The following is an 18,915-nucleotide window of genomic DNA, read 5'->3' as shown; positions in this document are numbered from 1 at the left end:
AGTGAACAACCATCTGGTTTGAAGCACGCTTCTCACTCAATAATATAACAGCAAATCGTGGGAAGATATTTATGAAACAATAGGATAAACAAATAGGAATTATGCACAAATTTCTCACTTTCATTCATTACGAATGCCAGATGAATCATTATTCCCATTTCCATATGGAAAAGACTGCTAAACTTTTCCAATAAAAGCTTTCGCGTTGGAAGAAATTCATAGATATAAATAAAGTATAAAATTATTTTCAACATAATCTGTACCTTATTACCCGGTAAGGAAATTGAAAATTCGAAAATGAGCATAAAATTTACAAAAAAATACATCATTACCGATGCGAAATATCGAATACACTGCTGGCGCCATCTATAGACAAGCCTTTGAATTAAGCATTCAAATTCAGAGCGCTCTCTGTAAACTACCACTAAAAATTACAGGTTTCTTTTTTTATATCAAGTGTCAAGTCTCATATTTTGAGGTTAGATAAACTCTAACCTCAAAAACAGATTAAAGAGAGGTAAATTCAAAAAGATATATCTTTTTGGATAAACTGAAAGTGACTTCGTTAACGTGAATTGGGATTCACCTCGAATTCAGAAAACATTTTTCCTGAATAAATCTCAAAAAAAAACTATGTCGGAACCTTCGACATCCAAAGAATCTACAGCTTTGAAAACTCCTATGGTATACATTTGTGGTGAATGCCATCATGAGAACGAAATTAGACCTAGAGATCCTATACGATGTAGAGAGTGTGGTTACAGGATAATGTACAAGAAAAGAACCAAGAGATTGGTTGTTTTTGATGCAAGATAAATAGGTTTTCAATTAATGGATGAACGTGTGGGGGGAATTGAAATAGCAGGTCTTTTCTCTTCATTTTTATTAACCAACTGTCCATGAAGAGTGGCTCCTCATCATTCTTGATTTTCTTCTCAACAAAATTATGCATACAACAAGTAATAGCAGGAGAAATACCAGTAGACCACACAAGATAACATTTTTGATTCCAGTGGCAGGTCCTATGGAAATAAAGTGATGAGTGGGTTTTCTTCATTTTCAACATGTTCAATTACCTGTATTGCTTAATTCAACTGAAATAATTGACTGATTGATATTGTATTTACTCAAATAAAACTTTCCGAGTAGATCATTCCAAAATAAAATCCTTTTTTGTTGAATTCTGCCTGTATCTACTTGGGAGATTTCAATATCTCTCACATAAGGATCATGGAGAACATACTTTCTCCAAGGTTTCTTTCCAGTAGGTGTAGGATGACTACATTATAAAAGTTAATATTTTATCGTATTATTAATGGTAATGAACGAATATTGTCGAAATGAATTTGTTTCTCATGGAAATACACACTTACCCAAATTTCGCAAAATTTGCTATATATACTTGGATCATCTCACTCAAAGCTGATTCTTTAGTACTGAAACGTTTTTTAGTGATTTGTCTCATAATATTTGGTCCTAGAAATAGAGCCATATCGACTGTGATAGATTTGTCTGAAACAATTAAGCAGTAATGATATATGGATGAATATAGGTGAGAGAAGATTTATACCCTGGATATCCAGAACAAAATCATCATCTTGTATGGAGTAAGCATAAGTTGGAGATTCAGAATTCTGAGCCATATAAACAATTTGTTGAAATACTGGTGCTTCGATTTTAGCTTCAAATTCGAGTTTTTTCAACTGATTGATTAAAAATCTTCCGTCTAGATCCATAAATAATGAATATTGCCATTCAATCAAATTGATAATGAGCTCTCTCATATTTTCGTTCACTCCGTAAAGTTGTAATATTTCTGGAATTTTCACATTCCTTACGTATCTCTGAAGATAAAAATATCCCTGACTAAGCAAATTTATCCATTGATCTGCATATAATAAGAAAAACTTATAGTTTCAATTTGAAAGTAATTGAAAGTTGTGAAGAGTCTTACCAATTTCTGGATAATTCACTACTGATGCTACACCAATCAAAGTAGGTATTTGCGAGTATAAACCATCTCGAAAACTATCAGTAGCTGAAAGTGGTAAATATCTGTCATCCACTGGTAAGAACGAATCACTTATAGGTAACAATATATCTGTTCTATTAACTGACTGAAAATGTATGTATAATGTAGCATTTTATTTAAATTAAATAAAGGAGAATTCACCTCAGTGTACAACTGCAGAGCTTGCAAAAGCTGCTCGACACTTTTTGATCTCAAGCACTTCATAATATTTGATTCACATTTCAAAATTCGTACTATCTGCCTTGAAACTTTTACAGTATTGTTATCTACAATCCATGGTGCAACTGCACTGCCAGAAAAGAGTACAGCTTTTTGGAATAACCCTGAAACAATTTTTCATATTAGTATTTTAAGACGTCCATATATTTTTTCAAATATCTTCTCTTTAAAAACCCTTGTAGATTACCTTTTGTACGAGGGGAGATCATATGGAAGGCAATACTAGTAGCACCAGAGTAGTGACCAAACAGAGTTATATTCATGTTGTCACCTCCAAAGTGAACAATATTCTCCCTCACCCAGAGTAAAGCATAATATTGATCTAAAAGTCCAATATTTCCCCTAAATTCTTGAGTCTCCAGCGAAAAAAACCCGAATATATTAAGTCTGTAGGACACCCTTACAACAATCATTCCCTTAGCAGCTAAGTCTTGACCGCTAAAAGTTAATTTACTGTCCCGTGCAAAATCAACCCCTCCAAAAAACATAACCACAGGCCTTTGATAAGAAGAATTCACCTGAAAGAATAACCCTAATCATATTTATATTGAGTCATCGGAAGTAGTCATATATGAAAAGGAAATGAGTGCATTAACATCTCACCTCTGGCATCCACATATCTAAGTATAAACAATCTTCATTCTGGTTATCTCTTGGTGGTAGCTGGGGGCATCTCGGTTTTGTATTGAACGCTTGGTAGGTACCATTCCATCCTTGATGCATAATGGGAGGTGCGAATCTAAGAGATCCTACAGGAGGAGCAGCATAAGGGATGCCATAAAAAACTCTGAGACGCGAATTTTCCGTTTCGAAGGCCATCTGGTGAACAAATAAATATGCTAAGTAAAATCCAGATCATTAAACAGATTTTCCGCACTCAAAAATTAAAGTTATATCCCTCAAAACAAACACAAATATATAAGAAGAGAGAACAGCACTTACTCCTTCTATAATACCCTGCCTGATTTTCAACCTGAAGGGCGCTTCTCGCCAAGAAAAAGAACATTCAACGAGAATACCCAAAAGCATGAACTTAAAGAATAATTTCATAGCTCTTATTTTGTAAATTAAACATGTCACCGATATGAACGGTCTCTTCGACAATAACCAGATTGATGGTCATAACATGGTAACATTCTTTAGCGGGGGTTTCCGTTCTGTCCTTTTGTTTCGCTTCCGCTAAAAAATAACAACGCATTTGAATAATTAGTCAACCGAAGTGGTCTGGACTACATATAGAACCGAAAATTTTCGGTGTTAGATAATCAAATGGAATCTGTTGGGTTTTCTAGTAGAGTTTGTTGAAGTCAAATATTATATGTGTAGGGCAAAATTTAGCATAGTGAAATGGATGAAAAATTGTTATGGGAAATAAATAAAAACAGAGATATATAATAAATGAAGTCTTTCATGGCTGAATAATCTGCGCATATTAGAAATTTCTGCGCTTTTCAGTAGTGATCCTTCAAGATGATCATCAGTCGAAAGTAATGAATAACCAAGGGTGATTGAAGATGTGCAACGCGTTTATCAGCGAAACGTGTCAGGTGGAATACCTATACGCCCAAAAATCAGAGCGAATCTCTCCGATCCATTTTATTATTTTTGCGAGCAACTAAATAGTTTGTACTGTTAGTAAAGTACAAACAAATATATTTGTGTTCATTTACATTACAATACGGCTGAACAAGGTTGCTTCAAAAGCGATAAGTGAATGTTAAAAATAAGGCTGACAGAGTAAATGAAATTTGTTCCATAAATGGAATTGTGATCTTCATCTCGTCATATATTATACTCAGCTCGAAATTGAAGGTTATTTTGTAGATCGAGTAATGCAGAAATTTTACTCTGGCGCTGCATGAATAACATAATGTTCTATATTATTAGAAAATTGAGAATTGGATGATATGGGATCTAATTCCTATATGAAACCCTCAACTTACACTGCTCAAAAATTGAACAGGTTATTCGAGAGCAAACTTACTTTTTGCACTTTCAAATTTTCAGTATTGCTCTACAAACTATGGTAAGAGGCTTATGTTTGAGTATTACCAAAGAGGAAGTTGCAGTGGCGGTCCCAGGAGTGATTTTTGGAGAAAGGGGCATTAAATTTAAATTTCTGTGAGGTTTTTGTTGATATAAAATAATTGATAATTGTAATATAACCTATATGTTTGAAAGAAAACTACTTTGGAACTTGTTCTTATTTGAAGGGGGGAAATGAAATCATTTTTCGATAGTCGAAAGAATATTTCTCTCATGTTCTCAAACAGCAACTCTTCTAGTGATAAATCACGAAACTTCATCAACCTCGGTGCAACCGTTCGGTCTTGACGAATTTTTAACTGACCCCATCTTTTTGGGAACTTTTCGAATGCCATGCACACACTTATGGTGATGGAAGAACTGGAAGAGCTACAACATCCGCACAAGATCGGCTAATACTGCATGATGAAATCATTAGGATCTTTGCATTGTTTCAATCCATGTTCTGCTATGCCTGTTATTTCGTTGTCAAAAAATCAAGTTGAATAAACTATTTCATCTGAGTGTAACACTTCTGATTTCACCGAGTTGATCAGTCATATTGGAATTGCGAGTTTTACCCAAGAAAATAACGAAAGGATTGACATCCTTGGCATCATCTGAGAACAGAATGATCTCGATATGAGTAGAATTATTTTATTCTGTATGAATTAAATCTAGCATTTCAAATTTCATTGAATCAGCGATATAGCTCGAGGAATACAACTATCTGCTTTTACTGACTAGAAAAGAACTGGCACATAAGGTGGATGATTTCCACTTTGAAAATAGTTTCCGAATTTTTTTATCAGTTTTCCAATCGTTTAGAAATCTCGAATGATGATACGAGCAAGAGAAAACTCTGCGAATTCTCGATATCCCACCATATTTTCATAATTGCGCTTGTCCTCGCTTTATTTGTGGATGCAAGAAGTGAGCTGACCTCAAATTCGATAACTATATATGGCATTATTGCACCATCATTTTTCATCATTCTCCCGATCAATAGATTGCTGGACCGAACATATGCTACGTTTTCCTTTGAGAAATGATGCAGTCGTTAGAATATTCGAAAGAGAAAACATAGAAACCCATCCAGAAAAAATTACTGTATGACTTTTCGAACTCGAACTCATTTGCGTAATGATATAAGGGTTGGAAATCAATTTGAACACAGCAATGTGGTTCGAGCAAAGATATTATAAGTGTAATTAATATCTTTGGGTTCGAGTAACACATCTTTTCTCAGGGCTTGTTCTTCAATACTATGATTGGAAACAAAACAATTATGTGGAGAAATTATTGGCCAATTTTCCACCTCATTACCCTGAGATGATTAATGATAGGTACCTATATAGTTAATCTGGAATATACAAAAAGAAGTTGCCTAGGGCAGGTGGAAAATCTAGAGTAGATAATAGATTTTTGGAGATTACTTAAATGAAATATTACTTCTCGGATATCAAAGTGGGATTTTTTTAATTTAGAACTGACTAATGCATTCAAACTGGCAGAGCAAATATTCTCGCAACGTCTGTGCGGTAAAATGAGAGGTTTATTGCATGCTGTATAAAACGATAGGTGTTCGTCGAACACTCAAGTTTGAGTAGTTGAAGCTCTTTTGGGCTGTTTTATCCCCATTCGCTCGTATGAGACAAAAATGGAATGATAATGAAAGTAAAGTGGGGTTAGGTTCAATTCTATAAACAACTAAATCTCATGGACGAACTCTGGTTCTATTCTTAGTACGTATTCCAACATCTTCACAGGTTATTTAGTTACTATCAAAGTGCTCAAAGGTGTTATAGTTCAGAAAATTTTATCAATACACATAATATCGGATTTCAAACAAGGTAAATATGGGCGACAATGCTCGACGGTTTGCTTGAGTTCAAGTTTGAAAAAAATTTGACAGTTTTTGGCGCTCCTCAGAAAATTGCCTGTGTGCTGTTTCCGAACACATTCAAAAAATTTTTTCGTTTCACAGTTGGACCAGCAAACATTACAGACATTGCTAGCTTTGCCGAATTTTCGCTTTTTTTTTTAATTAATCCGGAAATAGCTTGGAGAACTGAGTGCACTTTGTGCGATAGGAAATAACTGCACTAGACAATGAACTCGATAAAGAACGAACATGATTTTTAATCTATCAAAGTTCAAGAGTAAAAATAAACATTCGGAAAAATAATCATAATTAATATGTTTATGTTTTGATCACTACGGACAGTATTTTTATGTTTCCTTCTTTGCTTCAACAAAATACCAGAAAACATAAATATACTGTTCTACTATAGTCATGTTTTATCGTTTTATTGAATATTTAATTAAATTATGATCAATTCAGTAAAACGTGGTTCAGTTTCCACACCTAGAATTTTTCCTAAAACGTTTGAAGAAATACTTCAAGAAGTTTACATAAATTTTCAGTTTTTCCAAGTGCAATAAGCGCTCGGAATTTTCGAGCACCTTCGTATTTTCACCTAAAATATAGGTAAACAGTTTTGGAGGATGCGCATATATTTTGTAAGCAACATATAATGTAATCTTAGTTTGGAGGTATGAATACCAGGGAACACCGGATGTAAGCTTAAGATGGTGTGTATTGTGGCATCTGAATCATTCATTTGCGGCTAAAAAAATCAACAATTTGGGCGTATCCTCAGTAGACCAAGCGCTATGCGAACAGAGGTGCAGAAAATTATCCTGTCTTCGATAACAGAAAGATTTTGATCAGAGAGAGGTGTTCAATTTAGTGATAATTGATTTTGTTAACTTTTCGTACAGGTAATAGATTTTGATTCCAATTTATTGCAGAGTGTTTCGATCAGAAGCTTATTCCCAATCATGTTTTGAAATTTTTTGAGAATTGTAATCGATCTGAGAACTATATCATCGTCCAGAACAGACTGCACATCAGACTTTCACAAAATTGTTAATGAAGGAAAATTTGAAATGAGAATTACTAGATATTCCTCCAGAGAAGACCAAAAAATATGTTGAAATTTTGATACACCGAGATAAGTGCATTATTACAACTGTAACCACAACTTATCACCATTCTTGAATTCGTGCAAAACGTGAGCCTTTGATACTGCTTAAAATTAATTATAAAAGTTATAAGAAGTTGAGAATCATGAATCGAACACGAAAATTATTAGTGAAATTCTTTAAATATTGTGGATTTCAGAGAAGAATTGAGATAGTTGGAGTTAAAATAATTAAAAATTTTTTTTTTACTAAGAATTTTTCATTTCTTCATAAACTTTTTAGGGTTTTCACTCCCAATCTCTGAAACAAAATCAATTAAATTTTCGAAGTTGAAGTTCTATAGATGAAAATTGAATGGTTCCTTCTTCCATTCTACAGAGAGACTTTCATGCAATTTGATACGAAATAGAAACAAACAAAAAGACCGATGAAAATCTCAGTGAATTGAATTCGGTCGAATTTCAAAGATCCTCTCATTGTGAATGATTTTTCTGGCTCAATTCTGCTGAAACATGATTCATCGAGGATTCCTCCATCGTTTTCGAAAGGTACTCATCGGTTGTATTATTTTTAGATTTGTACGGTTACAACCTCATATGAGATCACGAAAATGGCTTGTTTCATCAACAGCTCACAATGCTAGCACATATTTGGGGTTAAATGAGCTGGAAATACTGAGTCATTAACTGTAATAGGTTACCACTCAAAGTCATATCCTTTTCAATCGATGACCGAATTGTAATTTGTACTATCACTCAGGACTTCTGCTCCTCATCATCATAATGTTCGTGGTACTAGAAGAGCATTGAATTTCTTGGAACAAGAGCAACAGTCTGTTGGTCCTCTTATTTCCAGAAAGAATTCACAGTTGTTTAGTCTCGCGACCGGTGAAATTCTAGGGAATTCAGCGTTTCCAATCACCTTTTACACCTATTTGGGTATACTGAGAGCAGTATCAACATTCCATACATGGCACATCTATTATAGTACGAAAGCGCACATATACAAGGACTTCACGAAAATTTTGCCATGTAGCAATTAGATGAAATTTTTAGGAACCCTGCCACTCAATTACTTTTCAAAATCTGTTCAACCATAACAAGATACATCACAGAATCGATAATCAAAAAAATCAATGTTGCATGGGAATTTCTTTATATAAGTGTACTGCAACTTTTGTGAGTGAATCCTCGAATACTGAATGGTGAATTGAAAATCCATTGTTTTAACGTTTCCCTTAATGAAAAAGTACGTTATTAAGACGAATTTTGTTAACAATAAAAAAAATTGTCAACTTTTTTACCGACCCCTATAAAATGCAGTATCGGTATGAATTCCCTGCCCACCATTGTCAAGGTTATCCAAGATGTAATAGCGGTCCCAATCCAAATTTATCGACATGCCGAGCAGGAGTTTCACAGACAGTTGCAAATAAAGGATTTTCGAAATAACGTTAGTTACTTTGAGAGGAGAATTTTTTTAAGATAATTTCTAAAATGATCAATTTTTGACGAAGAACGTTAATGTCATTATGAACCATTGAATATGGGATAATTTTTGCGAAGGTTGTTTATTTATAGAATTTTTTCCTAGTAGTAATTTTGTATGATTCTAATATCTTGCGTTTTAGAAATTGAGAAAAAAAGCTTCTTTCCAAAACTTCAATATTGGAAAAAAAATTACTGAAATTCTTTTTTGAAATTATCATATCACACTTATATTTGAGTGATAACTTTTTACATTGGTTTATTATTTCTACTTCTCCCTTTTTTTCTACTTATATGAACTGTAGATTCTTTTGAAATTTTTCTTTGAATATTATAGGCTTTCTCTCCCATTATCCAAAACATATAAGGAATAAATATAAAAACTAACTTCAAACACAGACCCATTTTCGGAAACTTTTTTTTTAAATAAGCTAAAGTTATGACGTATTAAATGTTCTATTTTGTGACTTTGTGGCAATAGCTATTTATCTGAGTTTCACGAGTAAAACTACGACATTCTTATAAATATTTTTCAATTTATTCCTCCTCAAACCTCCACCTTCAATTTGGTCATGGAGAGTTGAAAATATGAGGAGAAGCATTCGATTTTTAGGACTATGCTCAATCCAGTAGTTCGAATTATGAAAAAATACTGGTTTGATGCTGGCAGATTTCGTAAATTAAAAGTTTCGAGTTCTAAAATGTGTACTTTCAAGGGAGCTTATAGTTTCGTTTCCTTATCAATCACAACTGTTTAATATTTGAAATAATAAACCCAAAGAATCACCATCATCAATCACAACTGTTTAATATTTGAAATAATAAACTCAAACTATCACCTGAAAATTTAAAAGGATTAATATAGATACTATGATCATCAATACAAGAAATCAAAGCATTGGGGTTTCTTTTTACATCATTGAATAATCAATTAAAAAAAAGATGCCAATAAAAAGTCAACCGAACTCAAGAGCTTCTCTGTATTGAAGGTATAATAAACCAAAAGTTATCAACCAAAGTTGAAAAAGGATTTTTGGTGCTTATTTTGAAATCTACGAATTTGAAGAGCTTATAATTTTTCTTCAAGCGCAATTACTAAGATTTATTTCTGAATATAATCAACCAAAATCTGCTTTAACTATAAGAACCAATTAATTACTTATTCATTAAAATATTTCAAATTATCCAGAATGGTTTTCAGAGTATTGATGGAATGAGTCATAAAATTGAATTGTGTAATATTTATTCAGTTTAGACGAGGGGAGTTGAAAATATGAGGAATAGCATTCGATTTTCAGAACTTTCGTCAATCCAGTAATTCGAATTCTGAAAAATTACTGGACTGATGCTGGCAGATTTTGTAAATTAAAAGTTTGGAAATGAAAAATGTGTACATTTCAAGAGGGCTTAAAGCTTCGTTTCCTTTTCAATCACAACTGTTTAATAACCCAAAGTATCACCTGAAGATTTGAAAGGATTAATATACATACTATGATCATTAATACAAGAAATCAAAGCATTATTAGGGTTTCTTTTTACTTTACATTGACTTATCAATAAAAAGAAAAAGATGCCAATAAAGAGCTTCTGTATTGAATAAATCAAAAGTTGAACACCAAACATGAAAAAGGATTTTTGGTGTTTATTTTAAAATCTACAAATTTCAAGGGGCTCATAATTTTTTTTCACTAGCAGTTACTAAGATTTATTTCTGAATATAATGAACCAAAATCTTTTTTAACAATAAGAAACAATTATTTATTTATTCATTAATATATTTTGAGTTATCCTGAATGGTTTTCAGAGTAGTTTGTGGTGAAATGATAATTATGAAATTGAATTGAGTAAAATGTAAAAAATCATCGAGTATTTTTTACCTTTTGCTTATTTCACTTTTTACCATATTTTACGCAGATATTATTCGACAATATTATAAGAAAGGTCAGAGTTGAAGATGCGTTTTTTTCAATTAAGTGAACAACAAGTCAAGTGAAGACCGAAACAAGTAATTATGATTCATTTTCAACTTTCTATTCCGAGAAAAAATTCAACAAAAGTCAAGTACCTCATTTCATAAAGAGCCATTAAAAAAATATATTATTCATAAATTCTGCGAGATTTCTAAGCGGGGTTTGGAAAATTAGGCATTGAATGTACCGAATTTTGTCATTAACTAATCGATGTATTATTCCAGATAACCAATCTGCAAGAGATAAAGGAACCCCCGAAAGAATAAGGCAGTTAAAAATAAATTTTCGAATCGACGTTTAAACATTCCAAAAAAAGACGCATCACCAGGTATAGACGCCCTAATCTGATGAGATGATTGCACCCTTTCAGCCTTCAATTAGGGCGTAATGGCTTAGAATCCATCTGAAATCAGTGAATTAGGTGGGAACTGATAAGAAATTGAGCATTTTTAATACAGAGGTCTCCAAATGAGCGGAGTTAGCTACCATACCACCGGTTCCGAACCGGTCGGACAATATATACAACGCGATGCAGAGTACTTCGAAGTAGATGACGAGATGGTGACCACCGAACGTGAGTTGGCTGAAGATGCCCAATGGAAGAAAATTCAACAAAATACGTTCACGAGATGGGCAAACGAACATTTGAAAACGGTCGAAAGGCATATTGCGAATTTGGAAACGGATTTGAGTGACGGACTCCGACTGATCACGCTGATCGAAGTACTTGCCGGTAAACGATTGCCGAAACACAACAAAAAGCCCATGTTCAGATCGCAAAAACTCGAAAATGTGTCAGTGGCTCTGAATTTTCTACAAACCGATGAGGGGATACGGATTGTTAATATTGGTGAGTACAGATGAGATTACCTATCTTTAAAACCGCATCCGTTTTGCGATTATTTTTCGAATTCAATTCTGCGGACCTTGAAAATCATCAGTAGACTAACATTACCCTATAGAGACAATTTTCAAAACTATCATTCCTAAAAATACGCGTATTGTCAATTCAAATTCCACACAATCAAAAATTTCGTACTAACGCTCATTGAATTCGCTGAAATACTCAACAAAATTGCGACGATGATGTCATAACTAGTCGCTGATACGTCACTGAATTAAACTAGCTGAAGATTCACAACAGGTAACTCCTCTTCCAAAAACTCACTCCATCAGCAACATTTTTCTAATAGTTTTGTGAAAAAGAAATTTAAATTTTCTTGGAAAATTATAACATGCTTAAAAAAATTTTCATTCAAAAAAGAACTGGAATTAGAAATGTCAATGTGAAGCTAATATAGATGTAAACAATTGCGATAAACATATCGATTGAAAAATTGCAGCGTTCAAATAAGATTCGAATTTTTTGTACTCTAGATATAATACAGATATAATTTTCGATACTACACATGGAAATCATGATTTGTTTTCATTGCCACAGTGACTCATTTCAGTTTGTTTGATATTAAAATCAACATTAGGGTGCTTATAATTGTAAATGATTTTCCCGATCAACTGTCCCTGAAATAGTACCTACATTTCCAATAGTAAACTAGAGAACGTAGTAAAAAACTATCCGAATTTTATTCAGCGAAATTCCGAATGCTTATACCGAAATTTATGGTGCATTTCTCTTGAAAAGTAATTGAAATCGATAAACATAAAACGAGTCGGATTTATTCACAAATATTCTGGCATCCGTACAAAATTGATCTACCGGAATTTATTCAAATCGCTCGTGTGTGAAAAGAAAATATACTATGTCGAAAACAGTAGACAGTTCAGCTTTTTTCTAGTAACACCGATATTATAACCACGCAAATATTAACTCATTTCTTTTCAAGTTTCAAGTGAAATATTCAGGATTTTTATCGTTTTTTTTAATGACCGGTATCTGAAACTATTTTCACTAGGTCATCTTGAAAATCTATCCGAAACATGTGATTTTCATAGTGCAAAATCTCTGAATTTCCCAAGGATACAGTACTATTGTTTGGCCCCACATTTTCTCTCGTCACCTTGCTGAGTTGCATTCATTCAGGTTGATTTTTTGGGACAAGGTTACTGTCTATAAAATGTTATTTTCCGCATGAGGCAACTCTGTTTGGGATAAACGCAATTTACGTCCAAATGTAAATTTATTGGAATAATTATTAGAATCGATAACAGTCCCCTATCCAATTCCCCTTTAATTTTGACGTTTTTTTGAAGCAAATTTGAAGAAATTTCCCAATTGTTTTTCTCGTTGATCATCGCAGTTTTATACATAAAAAACATTAAAATGGGATGGACGGATTCCGAGTAAATAATATCTTTCGTCTCCCAATTCAGAGTTATTGTTCTTTATTGATATTTATTGGCTGTTGAAACTGTTGCTCACTGAATGGAATTCTAAATAAGGAGATGACATCAACCACCTTGAGGTCGCTGAGAATACGGTGCTAATTAAACCTCTTCAAATTCAACGGACAATCACTTCACTCCTGTTATCCGTCAAATGTTTAGATTGCACTATTTCCTCAACCTCAAACTGATAACGGACGTCAAATTTGTCACATTCGTTATATTTTTTCGAGCGCTCTGAAAATTCGCAGATACAGGACCGGATCTGCGGACTTGTTCGGTATTACATCATTATAGTAATTAAAGGTATTTATTTTTATAATTGCCCGTGAAGGAAACAGAATAGTTACAGTTAGTATAATCCCAAGCCTGATAATTTGATAGGTACCAATAGAAATTTCAAAAAATGATTATGCCATAATGAAAAATTGGAAAAAATTTAAATTCGGACAAAGAATCATCAACAGGAATGAAAAATCTTAGTGAAATTGAATGCTCTCAGTTGATATGACCATGGAAATCAATTTTATTCATAAAATAAGCAATACTATATTATTTTTCCAATAATTTACGGAGCAGGAGAAAAATTGTAAATTTTTATCATTGAATTTTACAAAAAACTATTAACAGTAGTTACTAGTTACTTTTCAGCTTTTGACTCAAGTCTAGGGTTGAAAATTGGAGAACAAAACATTGAAAAAATACTTGAAATAATGCTTTTCACTGTTATCGCACTTCGGTTAAAGATTATCTGTCAATTTTTATTCGGAATAGTGAAATTTGAAATATTTCTGAAATAATACATCTACATATCAAATTTAAACCGTTTTTATAATAAAAATTTTTCTCAAATACTTATATTCATGTGGATATAAGAGAAAAAAAATCTCTATGCGACTCTGTTGTGCGAAATTGAATATAAAAGGTTCATTATTGCATGGATATCATGAACGAAACAGTTCAAGGAAAACTGTGTGAGTTCAGAGCCCATGATTCAGTTGCATACGCGAGATCCCATGTTTGAAAAATTATTAATATTTGTTTAAATGAGACTCATCGTTCATCACTTGATCAAACAAACCGTAAGCTGAAGAAGATAATTCTCAACATAATCGGAAGTAAATGATAAGGTGACTCCTCTTCAGGGTTATTAGTTTTCGGAATACGAGTATGATTCATCTACAATTGGTGTCAATGGATCTATCCTCTTTACCTTCCATGGTAATGCTTAGTTTGGGATGAAATTGAATAGGATAATTTGGGTTTAGAAATTCCATTTGAATGAACTTCGCAAGAAAGTTGTATTTTATACCTCGAGTTTTATCATTTTTTCACTATTTTTTATTTTTCGGGTATTACTCGAGGAAATTTTCGAGTGAAAATTCTACTAATTCAAAATTGATCAGTATTTCCACGGGTTTATCGAAACAATGACCTCATTTGTTTATCCAGAAGTTATAAATATTTGGCCAATAAATTTTCATTGGTTATTGAATTCCTGATGAAGAAATTTTTACGATCCACTTTTTCTGCTGATTCGCAATTCTATTCCCAACGAACGGTATCGATCATTCTCAATCAGGTCAATAAATATACAAATTTTATGATTTTTCTCAATTATTCACCTGTGGTGAATGTAGCGCGATAATTTTCTTACATTGAATTTATGGAATGCAAATTAATAGCTTCAATCAGTAAAATTCACTACCCAACAAATATCACATTGGTTTTTATGCCAACATCTGCAGCCTACTAAAATTGATCGATTTTAAAGGGCAAGAGCTTGATGAAGAGAAAAAATAATGTGATAAAAATAACTTGAAATATGCCAATTTCTTTTTAAAAGAATGCTACGAATAATGAAAAATTTATAGGGATTCCTATCAATTGTTGAGCATTGTAAATAATGGTCGAAATTTTTGAGTAGTAGGGTTAATTTCCCAATTTCAATTCCAGATTCCAGTGATATTGTAGACTGCAAATTGAAACTAATATTGGGATTGATATGGACTCTCATTTTGCACTATTCAATTTCTCTCCCTATGTGGGATGGAGAGGACGATTTAACAAATGGTGGATCGGAACCTACTCCCAAGCAGAGGTGAGTACATGAACAAAACCAATAGGATGTGGGTGGTTAAAATATTTTTATTTGTTCCCACCCTATGTAAATGTTTCTATTTGACAGAAAAAAGTACTTACCAAAGATAGAATCTCAATTGATCTGTTTTAAAGCCTGCAAATAAAAATCACTTTATTTTTATAAAGTTTTGAAAAAATTAAAAAGTGAAGATAACAAATCTATGTTAAACAAAAAGGAGACTGTAGATTCAGCTTTACGCTCCATCTTTGCCGACGACTTTTCTCATCAAATAGAAACATTTGAAAGGCTAAGAAGAAAGAGAAAAAATTTAACTACCCCACCATATACAGTGAGTCTCCAACTTGGAAAAATTCAGTAAAATGAAAACACTAATCGATTCATTGAATTTATTCGCTCTATACTGACAATACCAGTGGATAAACTTGAATCTTGACTCGAATTTTCAGGTTGATGAATTGGATCCAGAGTAAATGTCCAGAATTGCCAATTAAGAACTTCACTACAGATTGGAATGATGGTAAAGCTGTTGGTGCGCTGGTGGACGCTGTTGCTCCTGGCTTGTGTCCCGATTGGCCTGTAAGTAAAAACAATTTTTTATCGGGAAATTGGTAAATCAATCCTTGTGGACGATGATTTTTGGGTTGAAATATCGAAGATTTTTCTGCGTACTTTAATGGCGTTTTTCAGGATTGGGACCCCAAAGATTCGGTACAAAACGCATCGGAAGCGATGGGATTAGCTGACGATTGGTTGAATGTACCTCAACTGATAACACCTGAAGAAATAGTGAATCCTAATGTAGATGAACAATCTATGATGACATATCTTTCTCAATATCCAAACGCAAAATTGAAACAAGGAGCTCCACTGAGACCTAGAACAAGTCCAAACAAGTGAGTATTTCACGAAATATTAATTTTAAATCAACGAACTCAAATTCCAAATCAAAAATCTAGTTTAATCCAGAAGTACTTAGGGCCACACATCTTTCTTTATTTTGAAACTCATTTTAATGACTTTTTCCTCATTATATTATCTTCGTTCACATTATACTATTTTTTTTTCACTAATAGGACTTTTTTTCATTGTATTGACTTAAAATTACTTATATTTTTTGTCTTTAGTTTTATATAGGGCTCACTGAGATGATTGGTAAAGTTTCCAGATTGCCCTATAAAGACAAAACAGAAGATATTAGCCATGAAAATTAGAAAAAAGTCATTTTAATGCGTTCAAGAAAAAGAAAAAAGATAGTGATACCTTCCTAGTTTTATATGTTTAACGAATTCGAATTTTTGGGTAATTGATATCGACGCTCTCATGAAAAGATTCCGATTTCGATGAAAAAAATTTCAGTAATTTAATAGTATTCTGCTGGATCATAGGGAAGTTTTTTATTTTTATATATGCGTTATTTCTCGAACGAATAATGACATTATTTTTATTTTGAAAGGTTGCATCCTCCTCGGTGAGTTACAAGCTATAGCCAAAGAATCATTTTGGTATATAAGTGTGATTGCTATTAACTGAGATTTTTGTGTGGAATAGGCGTAGAAAATAACTAGTTTTACGTAATTTGTCTCCGGTAGCATACGATATTCAACTCTTATAAAATTCTGTGAATTGTCTGCCTCGAATAAAAAACTGTTTTTGTTGCTGATTCAACCCATAAGAATTATTATGATTAAGCATTGTATCTAATATAATTATTGTGAAACGCTGAGAATAACAACCTTATAAGGCATTTATTATAGGTATTGAGAGTTCAGATTACTTCTGTCCCTTTTATAGCATTTAATTAAGAACAAAATGAATGAACACATCATTCTCCATCGCTGGCTACTACTTTTTGTCACCTCTCAGGCAATTTTTCGATATGAATCTTTTCAACATTTCACAGTTCAATTCATGAGGACCCTGAATTTCCTTGCTTTTGAATGATTCCCATGGAGAGAGGCTCGTCTTCAGTTTTTTAAGCTTGAATCACCATTCTTGATCATGATTCATCAGTTGCAGCATTTTCACCAACTTAAACAAGCATTCGATGCATTTACAGCTGCACTTTCCTTCCATTTAAAGCATAAAATCATGTTTAGTTCAAATATAATCTTAATGTTCCACACATTGAGAAACAAGGTTTCTGTATCGAACTCAAAACAATATAAACTTAAGCCTAACCTCTCTGAAACTCTGCTGCCACTCTGAGACGTTATAATACCAGTCAAAGCCTTTTTTTAAACGGTTCGAACTAATTTGCACTCCCAATATCTACAAAATAATTCACCAATTCTGAATGTGGCTGAATTGAGATGTGAAATATACCTAAAAAACTCATGAATGGCTTATTTTTTAGGGTCAGAGTTTATGGACCAGGCGTAGAACCCACAGGTGTTGTGGTTGGTGCTCCTGCCACCTTCACAGTTGAAACTTTCTCAGCTGGAAGAGGCCAAGTGGAAGTTACAGTGGAAAATCCCCTAGGACAACAAGAACCAGTAGATATCAAAGTGAACAACGACAGAAACTCCACTTACTACTCCGTCATGTACACACCTCATTATGAGGGAGTACATAAAGTACAGGTTAAATTCGCCGGTAGAGACGTGCCAAAAAGTCCTTTCGCTGTTAAAGTGGAAGGACAACCTGGAGATCCCACCAAAGTGACAGTCTCAGGTCCTGGTGTCCAACCAGATGGGAACTTCATCAATCGAACGAACTACTTTGACATACACACGAAAAGTAAGTTGGCAATTTTCACAAATGTTACCGCTTCTTATACTTAGGCGGCCATTTAACGTGTCCTGGTTTTCTGAACTCTGTTGTAATATTTCATGTTCCTTTCTCTTCCACAGATGCCGGAAAAGGAGTTCCCGAAGTAATCATCCTAGATCCAACAGGAAAAAGGAACACAGTACCAGTAAAGATCAGACAGACTTCAGCAGATATGTGGCGTTGCGAATACGCATCTCCAATGGTGGGTCTGCATTCCGTAAACGTCTTCTTCGTGGGGAAACCAATTCCAAACAGCCCCATCGGTGTGAAGCTATCTCCCAGCTCCGATCCCAAAAAAGTGAAAGTTTGCGGCAGAGGTCTCCAACCGGCAGGTGTCAGAGTCAAGGACGAGGCGGACTTCAAAATATTCACAGAAGGCGCTGGTGAAGGTCACCCAGAAGTCCAAGTGATCGGACCTGGGGGCGTGAAGGAGCCCTGCAAACTCAGAAAAATAGATGGAACCACGTACGAAGCCGTTTACCACCCCGTCAAAGAAGGACATTACAGGGTGATGGTCACCTTCGCTGGACAGGAGATACCTAAGTCACCGTTCGAGGTGGATGTCGGTCCTTACAAAGAAACGCAAATCAGGGCATACGGTCCTGGATTGGTCGGTGGAGTGGTCGACTACCCGGCCCTGTTCACCGTGGAGACCAATGGCGAAACTGGTGCTCTAGGATTCAGTATACAGGGACCCTCACAGGCTAGAATTGAATGTCACGACAATGGTGATGGATCTGCGGATGTCCGATATTACCCTACAGCATTCGGAAATTACGCCATTCACATATTATGTGATAATGAGGATATACCAAAAAGTCCTTACATCGCTCAGATATTACCATCGACAGATTATTATCCTGAAAGGGTGGAGGTCTATGGACCAGGTATAGAAAGCAGTGGAGTGCAGAAAAACTCAACAGCCAAAATGACAATTGACACCAGGAAGGCAGGAAAAGCCCCTCTCGATGTAAAAGT

General features: G+C 34.0%; 3 protein-coding genes across 4 annotated transcripts in view; 2 read left to right on the top strand and 1 right to left on the bottom strand.

Annotated features, from left to right (window-relative positions):
* Positions 1-483: 483 nt before the first annotated feature.
* LOC123322229 (DNA-directed RNA polymerases I, II, and III subunit RPABC4-like) lies at positions 484-1,166 on the top strand. The gene has a single exon (XM_044910134.1). It carries the CDS (start codon positions 634-636, stop codon positions 814-816), a length of 183 nt encoding a protein of 60 aa, XP_044766069.1. The 5' UTR covers positions 484-633; the 3' UTR covers positions 817-1,166.
* LOC123322224 (carboxylesterase 5A-like) overlaps positions 867-18,915 on the bottom strand; it is a 104,085-nt gene continuing 86,036 nt past the window's right edge. Inside the window, exons 2-9 of the mRNA XM_044910117.1 lie at positions 2,855-3,070; positions 2,439-2,769; positions 2,174-2,355; positions 1,955-2,117; positions 1,571-1,888; positions 1,374-1,512; positions 1,077-1,279; positions 867-1,022 (exon numbers count right to left, since the gene is read on the bottom strand). Coding sequence (XP_044766052.1) covers positions 886-1,022; positions 1,077-1,279; positions 1,374-1,512; positions 1,571-1,888; positions 1,955-2,117; positions 2,174-2,355; positions 2,439-2,769; positions 2,855-3,070 — 1,689 coding nt within the window. The 3' untranslated portion in view covers positions 867-885. The remainder of the gene's footprint in view (positions 1,023-1,076; positions 1,280-1,373; positions 1,513-1,570; positions 1,889-1,954; positions 2,118-2,173; positions 2,356-2,438; positions 2,770-2,854; positions 3,071-18,915) is intronic.
* The window catches only part of LOC123322222 (filamin-A), a 38,807-nt gene continuing 25,916 nt past the window's right edge, over positions 6,025-18,915 (top strand). The window contains exons 1-7 of one of the 2 annotated variants that reach the window (XM_044910110.1): positions 6,025-6,129; positions 10,946-11,571; positions 15,021-15,165; positions 15,615-15,744; positions 15,856-16,061; positions 17,522-17,904; positions 18,018-18,913. In XM_044910110.1, coding sequence (XP_044766045.1) covers positions 11,190-11,571; positions 15,021-15,165; positions 15,615-15,744; positions 15,856-16,061; positions 17,522-17,904; positions 18,018-18,913 — 2,142 coding nt within the window. In that variant the 5' untranslated portion in view covers positions 6,025-6,129; positions 10,946-11,189. Of the gene's footprint in view, positions 6,130-10,945; positions 11,572-15,020; positions 15,166-15,614; positions 15,745-15,855; positions 16,062-17,521; positions 17,905-18,017; positions 18,914-18,915 lie in introns of those variants that run through there. The other variant, XM_044910111.1, reaches the window with a different exon arrangement.

Source organism: Coccinella septempunctata, chromosome X (genome assembly GCF_907165205.1).
Source record: "Coccinella septempunctata chromosome X, icCocSept1.1, whole genome shotgun sequence".
In the NCBI taxonomy this organism is placed as follows: Eukaryota; Metazoa; Arthropoda; class Insecta; order Coleoptera; family Coccinellidae; genus Coccinella; species Coccinella septempunctata.
Note: the sequence above shows the minus strand (reverse complement) of the source record. Positions and strands in the feature narration are given on the sequence as shown.

Excerpts from the sequence above, each read along its gene's own strand:
- LOC123322229 (XM_044910134.1), top strand. The coding sequence starts at position 634 with ATGTCGGAACCTTCGACATCCAAAGAATCTACAGCTTTGAAAACTCCT.